Source organism: Natator depressus, chromosome 14, assembly GCF_965152275.1.
Source record: "Natator depressus isolate rNatDep1 chromosome 14, rNatDep2.hap1, whole genome shotgun sequence".
In the NCBI taxonomy this organism is placed as follows: domain Eukaryota; kingdom Metazoa; phylum Chordata; order Testudines; family Cheloniidae; genus Natator; species Natator depressus.
Genome location: NC_134247.1, coordinates 7,638,037 through 7,658,016, shown reverse-complemented (window position 1 = coordinate 7,658,016; position 19,980 = coordinate 7,638,037). Strand labels below are relative to the sequence as shown.

Here is a 19,980-nt window from a genome sequence, read left to right as displayed (position 1 = left end):
AGCTGCACAGCTCTGTGTAAATTGGTCCAATAAAAGATACCACCTTACCCACCTTGTCCCTCCTGTTAATTCCTTCAGTTCTTCCTATCAGGTCAAACACACAGGGCCAGTGCTGTAGTGTGCCTCCTGCAAAGTGCTGCGTAGGGTCAGCTCCCACTTGGAACCTATGAGAGCTGAGACAGCTTGGCACCTCGCCTGATCTGACTCACAGTGCAGACAATTTAAGAGGCGGGAAAGCTCACACAACCACCCCGTTTGTAACTTCTGCTCTGTATGTGGCTGTAACTGATTCTGAAATCTTTTCCTACCACAAAATAAACTAGAGTTGACACTCTTGCAGCCCTGACCTTTGGCAGAGGCCAAGTGAGGATGCAAGTTATCATCCATGTTATCTGCCTAAAATCCGGGCTGGACAGTGTTTATATTTGGAAAAGCCCAGTGGTATACACTCAGTCAAACTCCACAAACTTTGGTTATTTAACACACACTGTTGAAAAAGGACCCCATGATATAGCAGCAACTTGCTTACCCCTTTGCAGATAGAAACAGCTTCTTTGGACAACGATTTAGGATAGGACACATTATGCTCCATTATGGACTGGAAGAGTTCATCTTCATCCTCCCCATCAAATGGAGGCTGCGCAAGGAAAATAAACGAGGTAAAATCATGTGGTGTTAATTTTAATTCCCTATAAATGCTATTTATTTACTGAAAAGCAGATACATTATTGAGGAGTTTTACATTTACAATGTACTCAACAATGCTGGTTATCTAAGGGTTTGTTTATCTTTAATGAGATCTTTTTAAAGTTACCTTGCTATAACCATCCTAAAACAATCTAATCAGTACATGATTTAGGCCATTACTTTCAATGACTTTGATCTAAAGTGTCATGTAATTCCAATGATGCTCCCATCTGATTTACAGGTAAATAGTGTTTCTGTGAGGGGAAGACAGTGTCACAAGTATGGGCTACATTTGTGGTTAAAAGACGGTGTGAGGATGAAGAAAACCAGCACAAGATCCATGGGAACTGCTTAAGTCCCACATAAACCCTGAACTAAGAGTTTAAGTGGGACTTAAGTGTCGCATAGGCCTTCAAGTGGCCCTTTGCACAGGGGTGAATATCACCCAGAAAGAACACTCCAGAAAAGAAAGCACCACTTAGTTATACTGTACAGAGACAAGAGCTCATGCAAACAAATAAATGTTTACAGATTGCTGGGCCTAATCATATGTTTTTTTGAAGACATATTCAAGGCAGCTATCATAATTAAAACAAATGTTGATGCATTTATCTGCAAACAAATGTATATCTTCCAAGAAGCCCTGGAGGAATTACTTAGCGCTTACTGTAAATGTAGAAAATCCTAACAACATAATGCTCTATAAATGACTTAAGACTCAATAAATACACAAGCATATCAGACTTCCGCAAGAATAAGAAAACAAGAAGCTGGGATCTCCCAACATTATCCGATGCAGCTGGATTTTACATTTCCAAATTCTCCAATTTATTTCTGAATATTATCAGTCATTTTGGTGGGTTTTTACATGCAAACCCAAAATTGTAGATAAACCCGCAACTCATCTATAGAACATCAGATGTGTCAGTACTGTTAAATATCTTAAGTTTCTCTCACATCTTTTTTCTGTCATAAAATACAAAAATGTTGAGGCAACAGAACAATCTGCAAGTAATTGGAGATGACCACAGACCAGACGCATGGTGATCTTTGGAAGAATTTGAAAGGAAAAAGAAGACAGGAACAGCACACAGTGTTCAACTGTTACAAAAGAAGTCAAGAAATCTACTGGGATTTAGCATGCGAAGGAACAGCAGAGGCTGGCTACACACTGTACATATAGTAAATTCTGTGGTAGCTCCAGCTCACTCTCTCAGGAGAATCACTTACATAAATCTTCCCCACATCAAGAGAATACCAGAGCTCTTTAGAGTTGGTTTGTTACCTTCAACTAAAATTTGCAGTACAGAACTTGCTTTTTCAGTTGTGTAATTTGGTGACTAGAGTCACATTACAAGTGCAGGGAAAGGGCTCTGTAATTAACTGGTTTGAGCAGCAAGCCCTCTGCTTTGCCCCCATGCACACAATACAAAAATACTGTGATGATTCTGAGCCTTACCTTCCATGAAGAGTATCTAAAAACTCTGCTATTATGTTTCCAGGGGCTCTCTCACAGTTGCACAATACTTCTTCTGTTTATTATGCACTGCCTTGTAAAGTTCCTCTCATTAGATTTTGAAGAACAGCTGCAATATAATTCCTACCTGGCCAGCTAGCATCTCGTATAACAGCACGCCGTAGGCCCACCAATCTACTGATTTTCCATAGGGCTGATAAGCAATAATCTGTGAAATAATGAAAATAAAAATACCTGTGTTCAATAAGGTCAGCGGTGAATCAAATCAACGACTTATGGAGATAAATACATGCCATTGAAATGCATAGAGAACCCAATCCTGTCATCCTTATTGAGGCCAAAATCCCACTCGGATTTATGCACTTTACAGCACAGAATCCAGATCCTTGTGTTAGAATTGTAGGGCCAGATTTACAAAGGTATGTAGGCACATAAAGATGCAAATTGGCCCCAGAAGGATTTACCAAAGCAGCTAAAGCAGGTTAGATGCCTAACTCCCATGAAAGCGCCTTTGAAAATCTGACTAGGTGCCTATTTGCTTCTTTAAACATCTAGTACCTTTGTAAATCTGGCCCTTCAAAGATTCAGGATGTGCTTTTGAAAATAACGAAGCAGGTAGAGTAATGGTACACAGGAAACCAGAATGATTTCATCAAGCCATTCATGTTAAATAATCAAATAATCATTTTCACTTCATTCGGAAGGTATCAACAATTCAGTGTAATTTCATAACTCTGTAATATTTACATTTTGACCCTCTCTAAAAAGAGGCAAAAATCCCAAAAATCTGAGCAAGACCCCTGAAAATCTCAGCTTTGTTTCACCGTGCTACACAAGTCTCGGGCTCTTCATTTGAAATCAGGAAACCAGTTATGCCAACTGGAAAGAGGTTTCTGCCATTCAGACTAATGACAATTTCCAAGTATTTTTCACCCAGGGTTCAATTCAGACCTTAGACAGAAGTGCATATTGAGTGCTGACATTACGAAAGTCTGGTGGATGTACAAACTCAACACACACTCCTTCAAAGGGCAGTGCTAATTTATTTTAAAGGTGCATTGCAGCATACAGTCGGTTACAGTCTCAGGTCTAAACGCCATTTCAGTTTAACATCATTTGTTTGTATGTTAACTATTATTGATTTCTAGTAATTCTGAAGAGATTACCCATTCCATTTTTCTCCAGTAAAGGGAATGTTCTGAAACATTCTTGGATATTTCTCCTCTAATACAGGTCTTTCCTATTTAGTTTGGGGGCAAGTCTAGTTGACCCTGAAACCATAATTCGTCTATTTCAGAGGAATAATCAGACAATGAGATACTGTCCTTTCACCATTAAATATTCCTTAATTTAGTCTCCTTTTCCTGCTACCACGTGTTTTTCATTCTCTGTGAAACAAATTGCTAAGACTAGTGCAGATTACACACCCTAGGTTCTCAGCAGTCTCGTAAAGGAATTAAACCAGCAATCTGTAAGGAAAACAATTATCAGTTCAACAAAACAACGCTACTTAGCCACTACCCAAAGACTACAGAACCTATCTGCAAATGATTGTCTTCACTAGGGTAATAACAGGACATGATCTGGAAGTTAGCAGTCTGTCTCTTAGCAAAGAAACTCAAAATAAGTCACTCTGAAATACATTACTCATGAGTTAGCAGCTGAAATGAGTGGCTAAGGACATCTAAATTACAGTGTTTGTATCTTAACTTTACTGTAGAAAACTAATTTTTAGAATACAGTGTATTTTTTCTTTTTTATTCAGTGGTAACTGCTATTAATATGAACCTGTAATTAAACTAACAATCTAGAAAAAAATGGAGAAGAATTTTAAAGAGCTCCTTTTAAATTGTGGGGGAACATGTAAATCATTGTATTTAAGTTCGGAAAATGTCTACTGGTCAGAGCAGGGGACTGGGAATCAAGACTCCTGGATTCTATTCCCTGAATTTGTATAATTTACCATATGTCATTTGTGTTTTCTGTACCTACCTCCTTCTCTATAACTAGGCATAATGAAGTTACTGCTGGTACAATGCTTTGAGATTCCTAGATGAAAGGGGCTACAAAAATGCAGATTTAATTTTACAATTCTTTTGCAATTATCACATATACTGGGCCTTATAACATACATTTGGGGCCACCTACTTCCTGCTATAGAGGTTGATAGACTTGATTACTCTCAATGTATTTTCCACTCACCAGTAAGTTCTCAGGGGGGTCTATTCAAAATCACTGTTGCTACTTCAAAGAACAAACACTTTCAAAATTTCAACCAGAAAAAAGGACTGGCCTTTATACATAAAACATGTTAAAAAATACCTCACTGTACTGGTGTGACGATGTGACGCAGCAGGGAGGGGGGAGTGTTGACCTGGGAATGTGCCCTGGGGATGGGAGACCTGAGAGCCTGTCACCTGAGCCAGGAGGGGGAGGGGGAGGTGACACCTCTGCCCAGGAATGTGGATGGAGGCTGCAGCAGGGAACCTGCTCGGTGGGTTTAGTTTTCAGTTTGGGGCTGGGTGGAGGAACACAGGGAACCCCAGGGCTGGGGTCTAAGCTCCATGCTCCCCCAGAAGGACTTCACTGAGGGGTCCTGGGTGTACCCACAAGCTCTGTTTTGGACTGTGTTCCTGTTGTCCAATAAACCTTCGGTTTTACTGGCTGGCTGAGAGTCTCAGTGAATCCCAGGAAGAGGGGTGCAGGGCCTGGACTCCCCCACACTCCGTGACAACTGGTGGCAGCGGTGGGATCTACTGCACCCCGTGAACGGCGCTTCCTGCAGTAAGTGACTGGGGAACAGTAAAACGAAGGGGGATTGACGGGGACCAGGCGTGCTGAAGATTCAGAGAGAGACGGTTTCAGGGGGCGGTTAACCCCTGGGAGTGTGTCACCAGAGAGAAGGACTTTTGCAGTAACAGGGTCCCCCGGGGGATTGCAGCGAGCGGTCCCAGGGGCGGAGGAGTCTGCAGCTCGACCCTGGCAAAGAGGGGGTGACCTCAAGAAGGACTGGCACACTAGGGGCTTTTCCTGGAAACTGTGGACAGCTGCCCGGCCTGCGAGTGGCCAGCCGGGAGATGTACGCTAAACGCCTTAAGAGCGACCTGGTGGAGCTGTGCAGGCAGAGGGGGCTGCGCGTCGGGAGGTCCACCAAGGAACAGCTGATTGCCCAGTTGGAGGAGAGGGATCGCTTGGATGACCCGATCCCTGTCCCTGAGGGAAGCCGCCCGGCGGACGCAGCGTGGGCCCTGGGGCCTGACCAGGCTGGGAGGGGTCAGACTGCTGCCCGGGACACCCCGAGACCCTTCCTACCTATGCCTGGGGGAGGGGTTGTGGGAAGCCCAACGAATACCGAGGGCCCCCTGACCCCAGCAGCCAGCAGGGGATCCTCCCAGCGGAGCTCCCCATCCCTGGAGCGGATGCGGCTGGAATGGGAGAGGGAGAGGAAAATGAGGGAGCTGGAGGATCATGAAAAACAACGTCAACATGAGGAGAAACAACGTCAACATGAGCAGGAGGAGAAGGAGAGGGAGCGTCAGGAGAAGGAGAGGGAGCGTCAGGAGAAGGAGAGGGAGCGTCAGGAGAAGGAGAGGGAGCGTCAGGAGAAGGAGAGGGAGCGTCAGCATGAGCAGGAGGAGAAGGAGAGGGAGCGTCAGGAGAAGGAGAGGGAACGTCAACATGAGCAGCAGGAGAAGGAGAAACAAAGACAGCATGAACTGGAGCTGGCCAGGCTGAGGAGCAGTGGGGCCCCGGCTGCGGTGAGTGAGGGGGGACCCAAGACTGCAAGGAGCTTTGATAAGTGCTTCCTGGCCCAGCGGAAGGAGGGGGAGGACATAGATAGCTTCCTGACGGCCTTTGAGAATGCCTGCGAGCTGCACAGGGTTGACCCTGCAGACAGGCTCCAGTTCCTCACCCCCTTACTGGACCCCAAAGCCGTGGAGGTCTACAGCCGGATGACAGGGGCAGAGGCAGGGGACTATGAACTGTTCAAACAGGCCCTGCTCCGTGAGTTTGGGCTGACCCCCGAGATGTACCGGAGAAGGTTCCGGAGTCAGCATAAAACGCCTGAGGTCACCTACCTACAACTGGTCAACAGGATGCAGGGATATGCCCGCAAGTGGACAGCGGGGGCCCAAACTAAAGAGGACCTGCTTGACCTGTTTGTACTGGAGCACCTGTATGAACAGTGCCCTTCCGACCTGAGGCTGTGGCTGGTGGACAAAAAGCTCGCGAACCCCCAGCATGCAGGGCAGCTGGCCGACGAGTTTGTGAACAGTCGGTCAGGGGGTAGCCGGGAGGAGTCCCAAAAGAACAGGCCCCCCCCCGATGCAGAGAGAGAGTCACCATGGGGCCTCCCAGCGGGGAAATAGGGAGAACCCCCTCCAAAGGGGAACGCCTGGTGTCGGGCCCCTCCGACCCGTTCGAGGGGACCAACGTGACCTGAGCTGCTATCACTGTGGCCAGAGAGGCCACGTACGGGCCCAGTGCCCCGGGCTCAGGGACAAACTGAGCAGACCCAACCTACCCAGGGTTAACTGGGTAGGGACTCAGCTGGACGAGGGGCAGCCGACCCAGGAAAGGGGGGCTACCAGTTTGCCACCTGCTCAGGAGGGAAGAGTACCCCCAGCCAGCCCCGCCCGAGGGCTGGAGGCTCTGGACTCAGGGTGCTCGGTTTACAGGGTGGGTGCGGGGCTGTCCCTCCGGAGAGAGTGCCTTGTTCCCCTGGAGGTGGATGGGAGGAAGGTCAATGGATACTGGGATACGGGCGCGGAGGTGACGCTGGCCCGGCCCGAGGTGGTGGCCCCAGATCGGGTGGTGCCCAACACCTACCTGACCCTGACGGGGGTGGGCGGGACCCCATTTAAGGTGCCCGTGGCAAGGGTACACCTGAAATGGGGGACCAAGGAGGGCCCCAAGGATGTGGGGGTACACCACCATTTGCCCACTGAAGTTTTGATGGGGGGAGACCTAGAGGACTGGCCAAGCGACCCCCAGACCGCCCTGGTTGTGACCCGTAGCCAGAGCCGGCGAGGGGCACTGCGACCTGACCCTGGGGAGGGTACCACACTGGAGGCGCGAGACCCTACTCGGGTGGGGAGGGAGCGCCGAGGGGCACGGCTCAGAGAGGCTGCGGCCTCAGACCTGGCCACAGAGGGGGAACCGGGCCCCATCCCTTCCCCAGCCGCTGAGTTCCAGGCCGAGTTGAGGAAAGATCCCTCCTTGCAGAAGCTCAGGGACCTGGCCGACCTCAGTGAGGGACGGACCATGAGGAGAGGCTGCCAGGAGAGGTTCCTGTGGGAGAAGGGGTTCCTGTACCGAGAATGGGCTCCCCCAGGGGAAGGGGAGTCCTGTGGGGTCAGGAGGCAGCTGGTGGTCCCCCAGAAGTACCGCCGCAAGCTCCTGTCCCTGGCCCATGACATCCCCCTCGCAGGGCACCAGGGAATCCGGCGCACCCGGCAGAGGTTGCTACAGAACTTTTACTGGCCCGGGGTCTTTACCACCGTCCGGCAGTATTGCCGATCCTGTGACCCCTGTCAGAGGGTGGGGAAGGCCCGGGACAAGGGGAAAGCGGCGTTGAGACCTTTGCCCATCATAGAGGAGCCTTTCCAGAAGGTGGCCATGGACATCGTGGGGCCTCTCAGCAAGACGACCCGGTCGGGGAAGAAATACATTCTGGTGGTGGTAGATTTCGCCACCCGCTACCCCGAGGCAGTGCCCTTAGCTTCCATTGAAGCAGACACCGTGGCAGATGCGCTCCTGACCATTTTCAGCCGAGTGGGGTTCCCCAGGGAAGTCTTGACAGACCAAGGCTCCAACTTCATGTCGGCCCTGCTCCGGTGCTTGTGGGAGAAATGTGGGGTCCGGCATGACTGGGCCTCAGCGTATCACCCCCAGTCCAATGGGCTGGTGGAGAGGTTTAACGGGACGCTAAAGATGATGCTGAAAACCTTTATGAACCAGCACCCGCAGGATTGGGACAAGTACTTACCTCACCTGCTGTTCGCGTACAGGGAGGTGCCCCAGGAGTCTACCGGATTTTCGCCTTTCGAACTGTTATATGGAAGGAGGGTGAGGGGCCCCCTGGACCTGATGAGAGACGAGTGGGAGGGGAAGGCCACTCCCGATGGAGAGTCAGTGGTGGAGTATGTCCTGACCTTCCGAGAGAGACTGGCTGAACTCATGGGCCTGGCCAGGGAGAATCTGGCCAGAGCCCAGAGGAAGCAGAAGGTCTGGTATGACCGCACGGCGCGGGCCCGGGCCTACGCCACCGGGGATCAGGTGATGGTTCTCATCCCCGTGAGAAAGAACAAACTACAGGCCGCCTGGGAGGGCCCGTTCAAGGTCGTCAAGCAGCTCAATGAGGTAAACTATGTGGTGGAGCTGTCGAACCGGGCCCACCACCGCCGGGTGTACCATGTGAATATGATGAAGCCATATTATGCCAGGGGGAATGTGGTGTTAGCTGTGTGTGGTCAGTGGGAGGAGCAGGGAGATGACCCTTTAGTAGATCTATTCCCTGGGACCAGAGCTGGTTCCCCCCTGGAAACAATCCCCCTCTCGGATCAGCTCACCCCTGCCCAGCAAGCTGAGGTCAGGGGGGTGCTGCATCCGTACCGACAGCTGTTTTCCAACCAGCCTGGACGCACTAATCTGACTGTCCACCGGGTGCAGACAGGGTCGCACCCGCCGATAAGATGCTCCCCCTTCCGAGTCACAGGGAAAACTGCTCAGGACCTGGAAAGAGAGGTCCGGGACATGCTGGCTTTGGGAGTGATCCAGCCATCGGCCAGCCCTTGGGCCTCGCCGGTGGTGCTGGTCCCCAAAAAGGATGGGTCAGTCCGGTTCTGTGTGGACTATCGGAAGCTCAATGCCATCACTGTATCGGATGCCTACCCCATGCCCAGGCCGGACGAGCTCCTAGACAAGCTGGGAGGAGCTCGGTACCTTACCACCATGGACCTTACAAAGGGCTACTGGCAAGTGCCGCTGGATGCAGATGCCCGGCTGAAATCGGCCTTTATCACCCCTCTGGGGCTCTATGAGTTTCTGACCCTGCCTTTCGGCCTCAAGGGAGCGCCGGCCACCTTCCAGCGCCTGGTGGACCAGCTCCTGAGGGGGATGGAGAGTTTTGCCGTGGCGTATATTGACGACATCTGTGTCTTTAGCCAGACCTGGGAGGACCACGTGTCCCAGGTTAGACAAGTGCTGGACCGACTCCAGGGGGCTGGGCTGACTGTCAAAGCGGAGAAGTGCAAGGTGGGGATGGCTGAAGTATCTTACCTGGGCCATCGGGTGGGGAGCGGCCGCCTAAAGCTGGAACCGGCCAAGGTGGAGGTGATCAGAGACTGGCCCGCTCCCCACACCAAAAAGCAGGTCCAAGCCTTTATTGGGATGGCAGGATACTACCGAAGATTTGTGCCCCACTTTAGCGCCATAGCCACCCCCATCACTGAGCTATGCAAGAAGGGGAAGCCAGACAAGGTGGTTTGGACCGAGCAGTGCCAGGAGGCTTTCCGGGCGCTGAAGGAGGCTCTGGTCAGTGGCCCAGTTCTAGCAAACCCAGACTTTGACAAGCCCTTTGTGGTGTTCACCGACGCCTCCGACACGGGACTGGGGGCGGTGTTAATGCAGGAGGATGAAAAGGGGGAGAGACACCCCATCGTGTACCTGAGCAAGAAGTTGCTACCCCGGGAGCAACACTACGCGGCCATCGAGAAGGAGTGCCTGGCCATGGTGTGGGCCCTCAAGAAACTAGAGCCCTATCTCTTCGGGCGACACTTCACCGTCTACACCGACCACTCTCCCCTGACCTGGCTGCACCAGATGAAAGGAGCCAACGCCAAGCTCCTGAGGTGGAGCCTGCTCCTGCAGGATTACGACATGGACGTGGTCCACGTGAAGGGAAGTGCCAACCTGATAGCGGATGCGCTGTCCCGGAGAGGGGGCCCCGAACTTCCCCAGGTCACTGGTCACAGTGACCCCGCTCAGTTCAGTCTCGAAGGGGGGAGAGATGTGACGATGTGACGCAGCAGGGAGGGGGGAGTGTTGACCTGGGAATGTGCCCTGGGGATGGGAGACCTGAGAGCCTGTCACCTGAGCCAGGAGGGGGAGGGGGAGGTGACACCTCTGCCCAGGAATGTGGATGGAGGCTGCAGCAGGGAACCTGCTCGGTGGGTTTAGTTTTCAGTTTGGGGCTGGGTGGAGGAACACAGGGAACCCCAGGGCTGGGGTCTAAGCTCCCTGCTCCCCCAGAAGGACTTCACTGAGGGGTCCTGGGTGTACCCACAAGCTCTGTTTTGGACTGTGTTCCTGTTGTCCAATAAACCTTCGGTTTTACTGGCTGGCTGAGAGTCTCAGTGAATCCCAGGAAGAGGGGTGCAGGGCCTGGACTCCCCCACACTCCGTGACAACTGGAAAAATCCCAACCCTATCAGAGAGTGTTTTCATCCACGGAGTAATGGCTGTATTTTTAAAAGGTCATTAAAATGCAAAGACAGAATATTTTTTACAATTAGTATGTTTCCTTGCAAGAAGCCTAATTAGAGATATTTTGTAAACTGAAATTAGAGAAAATTAGAGACAAAATATTAGATCCATGTAATAGAGGTGGCAAAATCCTTCTAAAATGTCTATCCAATGGGTTCTCTACCTGGGGGTACCAAATAGGTCCGCGGAAGTAACAAACTTCCCTTTCTCCATGGCCAGATGGCCTGGGGTGGGAAAGAACAGAACATTTTTGCTATTTTAACATGGGGTCGTGGTATAGAAAAGGTCAAGAAACACTTGTCTGCTGATGCTGACTATTCATTTACCCCGGGCACTGGATACCTAAGTGTCCTCATCCTTGAATGTGATCTCCCAAAAACAAATCTAGCTTTAGAACAGGAGAGTCTCAAAGAAAGTCAGACACAATCAATGTGAAATATCATAGTCCCTCATTACCATAAAATACTGTAAGAGACTCATAAGAGAACTCAAACTGTTTTTGTGCTGGTCTTATCAGAGGAGCAGGAATACCAATTAGATATTGCACGTCAGTAAATTTGTGTCTCAGACACTGAAGAAACTATGTAGGATCTCCTCACTCCAGGAATGCTGAAAGAGTCAATAAGACGCAGGTAGGATCAAAGGGTAGGATTTATAAAGGCACCTAAGGAAAACAAATTCCATTGAAAGGGACTTAGTTGCTCTTTGAAAATCCCACTCAACGTGCTTATTAAACTCTCTCATTGAACCTTGGAATGTGGTGTCCCAACTGGTTTCATCCTGAGAAATATGGTTTCACGTTTAATATTAGAACTCAATTCTTGAACATGTGGAATTTTCTAGTATATACCACAGCTCAAAGCCACCAGGAATTACTGGTACAGTGAAAATAAAAGGGTGACGATGTTTTCCTCTCAAATTGGGGAAATAAACCTAGGTGATGCCATGATGACGTAGAACAGGTTGAATGATGCATTTGTTGCACATTCTGGACCCCTCAAAAGATTATAAAACAACAACAAAACAACCCTAATTAAGTATGTCCCATGTGAATTACTAGCTAAATTCTAATATGGGTTTATAGATATGGTAGAATTGAAATGCAAAAGAGTAACCTGCCATGTTAATTTATTAACCTGTCCATCACTCACAGTGAAACTGGCAGCTTGGTTCACACATAAATTGGAGCTATTCAAAGCATTAATTGGGAATGTAATGGGAAAAAATCTGGACTTGAAAGAAGGGCAATAATTTAGTGGGGGCACGGAAGGAGTGCAGTTATTTTGGTTCAGGTTGTGCAAAATATGTAGGGAAGATTCTCAGTTTTTTGGCTTTCCAGTCATATAAAAGTCAAACTGTCGATACTCACTTCAAGAGAAAAATATATATATTTTTAAAACAGCAAAAGCTACTAAATGTGGCAGGTGTCAATTTCTCCCTGAGTAATGAGGCAGCCCGGCAGAAAGTGGTAATTCTTAATAAAGGATAAAACAGAAATTTGGCAAGCTCTGACCTCATGTTCACAGATGGAGACTAATCTGTTGAATCCAACAGTAAACAAATCTTGCCAATCTGTTTCCTCACCAAGATGTGGCTCATGGAGTTTGGAGAGAGAGAAAGAGAAGCAAATTCAAAACACTTTCTCAATGGGGGAGGGAGGGTTGGGAGAGCGGTAGGTTCCTACCCATTGTTTCCCCATCACCCTTTATTGTAACTCTGATAATTAATAACACTAACGTATTTGCCAATCTAATAGGATTTTATAAAAAGCTGAGAGCGTAGACAGAACTCATCATTATTATTTGGGTGTGGTGGTGCCCTGAAGAACCCAATTAGTAATTGTACCCCATTGTCCTGGACACTGTGCACACACACAATAAAAGGACAGGTCCTTACCCTTGAGAGAGAAAAGTCCTAAAGGAAAGCATATTTCCTCTAAAGGGCTGAAACTCTTCATCACTGGATGTAATCTGGTCAGTGTGAATGGACTGCTGTAAACTGCAAATGGCACAGGGTAGTACTGAAATGCTGCTATTTTGTGCATGGGCTAGTTTCCTGCTTCACTGTAGAATCAAGAACACTTAAAATTAATTAGTTCACTATTTCAAGTAATTCCTTCCTTCACTAAATTCTTGTCATTAAAATGGTTTGTGTACTGTGAGTCCATTGTCACATTCAGTCTCAGAAGTGGCTGCTTTTCAGTGGTAGGTGAAAAGATCCCTATACAGTGTGTGAATTCTGGGATCCTTTCGGGTACAAAGTGAAATATAAATACAAATGATCCAATAAAATGACTATTACTGCTATAATAATAAATTCAGCTTTTAAAAGGAATATGTATCCCTGCCACAAGCAACAATCAAAGCCCACTTTTCCAGCACTCAAAATAGTTATCAACCTGCTATACTCCTGGCACGAACAAGTTGTTGTTTTTTTAACATTAAAAAAAACATTGTTTTGGGGTTCTCTCAGAATCAACCTTTCAGTCACTGCAAGGATTCTAACTCTTGGGATTTTGTTTTGTGCCCAAGAGAGAAGTTTGTGGTACAAGCTATTAGAATCCCTTTTTTATTAATACTGGTTTTGACATGTATCTCCCTCAGTCTCTGGTGACCAGCCAAGGAGATACTGCACCATTAATCAATTTCAAGGTTATTAGACCAATACAGCCATAAATATTTATATTTCAGCTCAGCCCAATAATGAAAATTCCATACAGGATAATCAGTTTACTCCTGCCTGACAGAATTGGTTGCACCAAGCATACAATTATTTTAACCTTTGCACAGTTCTCAAATCTTGAACTTGTATGTGTAAAAATACCCCCTTTGTCCAATGTGCACTATGCATGAGCTAAAAATATTATGCAAAATTTCCTAAGACAAATAAAGGAAACCCATTATTTTACAGTACCGCATTCATTGTCGACCTGGGAATCATGACCCTCACCTCCCACAAAAAGAGTGGGGTCATGAATAGGTATCAGGGGATCATGAGTACCATGCCCTTTCCATGTTGCTAAATGAGGGAGGAGGTGGAGGGAGGAGAGAGTGAGAAGAGTGGTGATGGTGATTTGCATCTCATCCTTCTAGAAACTTTTCACAGAAGCCACTCCCAGGATGGTTGGATAATTGGTCCCCTCCTCTGGTGAAACCACTGTTTCCCTCTTAGGCTGACTGGAAATGGGAAGACTTAAAATCAAAAACCTCCGATGAGAATTCATCTTCATATTTATAATTTTGCTTTGAATTCAATTAGGTTCTATTGCTGAATATATAAAGACACTTTGGATGTATCTAATACATTTAAGTTATAATCTACTGTAAAATCTAGCCCACGGGGAGGCCTTAGAACAAACATGCTGAAATTCCTTTGCCAGCAAAAGGGAATGAGATAGTATGTGCCTTGGTATTCTTATGCATTATTTGTATTTCCCTAGTGCCAAGGTAGCTTACCACTGGTCTAAACTATAGCCGGGATCAACGCTCTGAGATCGATCCACCGGTGGTTGATTTAGCGGGTCTAGTAAAGACCTGCCAAATCAACTGCAGATCGCTCTCTAGTCAACTGCTGTACTCTACCCTCTCCTGTCAACTTACCGCGGCGTAGACTCCCGCGGTAACTTGACCTAAGGTACGTCGACTCCAGTTACTTTGTTCACGTAGCTGGAGTTGCGTAGCATAGGCCGACTTACCACTGTAGCGTAGACATAGTCTTAGTTATAGACAAGGACCCCGTTATTCAAGGCACTCTACAAATATAGAAAAAGACAGTCCCAGCCCCCAAAGACCTTACAGTTTAACTCATTATGCATCTTCAAATCCCTCCATAAAACTCTTCTCTGCTGTGATGCCTATAAAAAACTTGACCCGGTTAGGCCGCTGGTGCACCAATATCACGGCCTTGCTTTGAGGCTCATCGCATAGTTTTAGATAACAATTCTTCCTCTAGTGTTGTGTCCTCAGAAACGAAGGAAAACCAGTTGGCTGAAAGACACACGCACGCTCTGAAATCGAATATAAACAAATGCTATTTTCCTCCAGTTACAGAATGTTGTGGTAAAAGGATAATTTTTTCATATGAATTAAAGTGAAAATGCACCATTTCAACTACACCATTCAACAGACCATGTTTTCTCTGGCTATAGCTGGCACAAGACTATCCCCATAGATATGGCACTATCTTCTTTGTGTACTTTGCTATATTGGCTTCATTTGCATTTTGATGGGAAAAGGTGAAATGCTGACCTGGGTTATTCTGATCTCCTGCTGCAAGTAACAGCAATTCATGAAAACACAAAGTCTGTTAACATTTCACACAGGTACAGACTATTAACTATGAGAAGAAAAAAACATGTCTCGCTTCCAATTTCAGTAAAGTGACAAAATTCACATTATACATTAATTAATATTTTTCCCCACATATAAATCGTCTGTGCTTTAACAAATATTAAATTATAGCTGGAAATGCTCCAATCAGAGATGCATTTTAACTAGTGTTCAGTAAAATAGGCTGCCTTCTGGATCAGGAAGAAATTCCTTTACATGAAAAAATGCCTTTACACAGAACCATAGATCTAATTATGGAGATGTGGATTGTGGCTCCAGAGTTATGGTTGTGTTGAGATTTGCAGGCAAAACGGGATTTAAATCAGTGCTCTTGAATTTAGGGTCCATGCTCAATACACATAAACAGCAGATCCTAATACTTAGATCTTCAAATCACTTAATGACTACAGTCCCTTATTTCTCATTTGGTCTTATACCTAAGTTAACTATTGAATGTACAACTCTCTCTCTCTCTCCCATCTGATATCACATCTTCATTTTGCACAGGCTGGAATTAAGGCTGGGGTTTCAGTACTTGGTTGTGACTATGCCGAGTAGCTGCATGCTCAAGGTGAGAAGGTAATGTTTTTGAGCCGAGCAGTCTGAGTATATGTGGGTATTAGAATGTTTAATTGATAAGACTTATAAATTGTAGTTCTGGATGTTCATATTGCCAGAAATTTCCTTGATGTTTTAAAAGAAAAGGAGTACTTCTGGCACCTTAGAGACTAACAAATTTATTGGAGCATAAGCTTTCGTGAGCTACAGCTCACCTCATCGGATGCATAAAGTGGAAAGTACAGTGAGGAGATTGTATATAAAATATCCTCACTGTACTTTCCACTGAATGCATCCGATGAAGTGAACTGTAGCTCACGAAAGCTTATGCTCCAATACATTTGTTAGTCTCTAAGGTGCCACAAGTACTCCTTTTCTTTTTGCGAATACAGACTAACACGGCTGCTACTCTGAAACTTGATTTTTTAGTAATTGTGTTGATGCACTTGAGCTACCCTGCCTGTAATAACTTAACTAAGATTTTTGGGTGGATATGGGTAAAGTAAACTTTTCTCATTATAAACCCTGACTATAAACATCTGACAACAATTTGCATTGAATAAGTCAGACAGATGTTATTTTTGGGTAACCCTGACAATAGTAATGGGAAATTTGGGGGAAAACTTTAGATTTGTTACATCAACTGCATCAGAGTTCTGAATTTGCAGTTTAATAGGAGGAGCTTTCTCAAATCCCAAGGTGGTTGCCCAATTTTGTACCAGGTGATAAGACAGACATTATCCAGAATACAGTGCAGAAGCTCTGCAGGAAAATTGGTGAACCACTGCAGGAATTCATTAATCTCTTGTTGAAAATCAAGAGACTCGTGAGTTCCTGAAAATAGTGCAAATGCTTGTTAATATATTTTATAGCAACTGTGAGAACCCATGGTGAGATGCGTTAATGAAGCTACGTTTGCTCCCAATAACAACCTCATTAACATCTGTCAGCATTGTAGGACTTTAAAATTAAATGCACAAGGCTTTTTATATGCATGCATGCTACAACTTTAATGAAACTGGATTGACAGTTCAAGCTGGTATTATGGCTTGCTTAGCAGTTTGTTATTATGAGCACAAATTTGAATTTCAATCTGATAAACAAACCATGCTTCAGGTTTCTCATGAGGTAGATATTCCCTAAATAAAATCTTATTAAGGGTCTTTTTTATTCATTCACAAAAGTATCACATCTTCCCGCAGAAGCAAGGACACTCCTAGGCATAAAACAGCCGTTTTGTACTGTCATATATTCACTGGGTGAAATGTTCACAAAGTCGTATGCTACTTCCAATGTTAAATGTTTACCTCTGGTGCAATGTAGTCTGGAGTGCCGCAGAATGTCCTAGTTGTTACGCCATCTGCCATATGTTCTTTGCACATCCCAAAATCTGCAATCTTTATGTGTCCTTCTGAATCCAACATCACATTATCTAACTTCAGATCTCTATGAAGAATCACAGTCATTTAATATTAATAGTTATACCAACTACGCCACCAAAAATGTCATCTTACATCAGTTGCATTACTGAATACTATGTTTTTTATGTATATATAGACACACACACAGTGGACAGAGGGGAATCTTTCAGATGATGCCTTAAAAACAGGGAGTATTTTCTGTGTCTTCTGTGTGGATATTAAAGATCCCATGGCATCTTTCATAAATGTAGGGGTTTGTTCAAGAGTTCATCAGCCATATCATCCCCCTTGAGTATGCTGCTCCACAGAAGTGGCTGCATTTCATCATGTAGTATACAGTTCGTGAAGCACTTTGGGTGGAAGATGATACTTCAGCAATGAAACAATACAGCCAAGCAGTATGTCTCGGGGAAGAACAGGAGGAGAGGCCAAGGGGGGCTTGCCAGGAGTAGTGTAAAAATGGATAGGAAGATGAAGTTTTTTCACAAGGCCAAAAAGTCTCATTACAGATTAACAACAAGACATAAATGCTGTGGTGTCAAAGGAATGTTATGTGACCACAAATGGGAGGAGAGATGTGCATGGGATACTCTCTATTAAGGAGTTGGCTACACTATGAAAAAGTTTGAGGATCACTACTCTAAGTCAAGCTTCTAAACTAGTAATGAACAAGTAATCACTTAATTAAAGGTCAGCATTCAGCAAAATGAAAACTGAATTGTTCCTCAAATTAAAATCAGAAGGTACAATTGCTCATTAGGCCAATGTTTTTTGCTTTGCTGTCTGACCAATATTGTCTGATGCCCTTGAGTCAAAGCTTTCAATCTCTACTATTCACAGGATCCCAATATGCATTGAAGTACTATGCCCTTCTTGATTCTGCTGTCTTTTACATTTGTCTTTGCATATTAAAATCTTCATTCATAAAATATATGGCAGGCTAACAATGCTAAATTCCTAATTGGCAGTGTTCTTATGTTCAACATTTTATTTCTGCAGAAATGTGTGGGTACTGAATTATTATAGGGTCATACAAGGTACACCTAGAGCATTATAACTCAACTACACTGATGTTGTAGACAATATATAACAAATACAGGCACACGCGCGCACGCGCACACACACACACACTCTCTCTCTCTCTCTCTCTCACACACACACACACACACCCCCACACACACACACCCCTTTACATAAACACATTCTTTAGGACACATGAATGTATGCAATGCAATAAGATATAACAAATGTTTTGAACTCAAGTGTTTTCAATTGAATGCTGCAGAGTGCAGATGTCAACATAGCTAAGATACGCAGTCACCCTTAGTTAAAGGAACACCATCGACAAAACAATGAAGTTTAGTTATTAACACCAAATTGACTACTTTTTATAAAAACATCTTTTAAAAGACTGTAAATAGCCAAACACATTAGTCTCTCCAGGGTTTTAATAGGAATTACTTGTGTCAGTTAGTACTCACCTATAAACAATTCCTCTTTTATGGAGAAAGAATAGCCCAATTGAAATCTCAGCTGCATAAAACCTGTAAGAACATAATTCCGCGTATAATTTTCCTCTGCAGAAATGTATTTGAAACTCACCACACCAAAGAATTAAAGCAAAGGAATAGGAGAAGCTATTGCATTCATGTATATATAAAGCAGTAAAGATAATATCCTGCATCAACTTGATTTTCAAAGTAATTCATGAAGTGTTTGATAATATTTTGACAAGACAGGGTAAAACAATTGGGCATTTCTTCCTAAATTAAGAAGAACAGTGCACTTATTACATGGCAGTTATGTGGTAAGTAATCTGACTGGATAGGTCATTCCTCTCAATGCCTGATCATATCAGATTATTTATGACTCATAATGCTGATTTATTTACATTGAGATTCACACATCATTAAAATAATTGATAAAAATATTATTCCTTTATACAAATGTTAATGCATGAATTACCTCAAGCTAATTGAGCTGCCTGCCCTATACAATATCATTGCCAAAAGTAGTTTAAGTATATACAATAATGATGAGCTTTTGAAGTCAGAGTTACTGCAGAGATGTGCCAATTACATGCAAGAAGGCCAGTAAAAAACAAGATTGATTATTACATTTAATAAAAAGGAGCAGGCAACATAGCTCTTAAAATGCTGGTTCAGAATTGTTTTTAGTCTCTTTGATGGGGCAGGCCATCAGATGGTGTACAATGTCATAGCTCCACAGACGTCAGGAGCTATGGCAGTATATACCGGCTGGAAATCGGTGGCGCTATGTACATTTACACCAGCTGAGGATCTGACCCCTGAGATGACTCTGGTTTTTATTTAGTACTTAGTCAGGTCATGCTTACATTTTTGTCTTTTATGTGTCAAATATTTAAAATTAAGGTTTTTTTTAAAATGACTCTTACTTGATGATTTTAATCATACTGAGCAAGTTTCAACTTAACATCTATTTTTCTGCATTTTTAAAAACAGAACAGGTCACACTTTACATTAAGGTTTAATGGATAAACTGTTTATAAAATGCTAATAAATGATTAATAGACATTAAAAGCATTTTACAAACTTGAGTAGTACATTTTAAAGGAAAGTACATCAGAAGGTGTTACAGATGCTTAGCAACCCTATTGATCTGTTGGACATCATAACAATATATAACAATTTGATTAACTATTTATTAAAACACCTATTAATGTATTAACTCTTAAAACTATCTATAAATTGAACCTTAATATAAAGTGTGACCACAGTATCTATCACTGGATATGCATTAAATTAAGCTTAATTACATAGTAAATGCTGAATCTGTTTCTTGTCTCTCACAGTGTTGTTCATTTAATGTGAATTGTTAATAGCCATATTGTACTCCTGTTTACTTGTTGAAAAACTTGTCGCCATTGATTTTAATTTTTTTTCCCCCCAAGGTGAAGCTATCTCCTACAATATGTGCTGTGTGTGTAGACCAGCAGGCCCACAAAGTTTCTATTATACTGGATAAAAATATGACAGCCCCA

General features: G+C 44.8%; 1 protein-coding gene across 2 annotated transcripts in view; it reads right to left on the bottom strand.

Annotated features, from left to right (window-relative positions):
* The window catches only part of PRKCA (protein kinase C alpha), a 315,357-nt gene that overhangs the window by 17,094 nt on the left and 278,283 nt on the right, over positions 1-19,980 (bottom strand). For both annotated transcript variants that reach the window (XM_074971004.1, XM_074971005.1), the window contains exons 12-15: positions 18,440-18,502; positions 16,845-16,983; positions 2,292-2,372; positions 530-637 (exon numbers count right to left, since the gene is read on the bottom strand). In XM_074971004.1, coding sequence (XP_074827105.1) covers positions 530-637; positions 2,292-2,372; positions 16,845-16,983; positions 18,440-18,502 — 391 coding nt within the window. The remainder of the gene's footprint in view (positions 1-529; positions 638-2,291; positions 2,373-16,844; positions 16,984-18,439; positions 18,503-19,980) is intronic.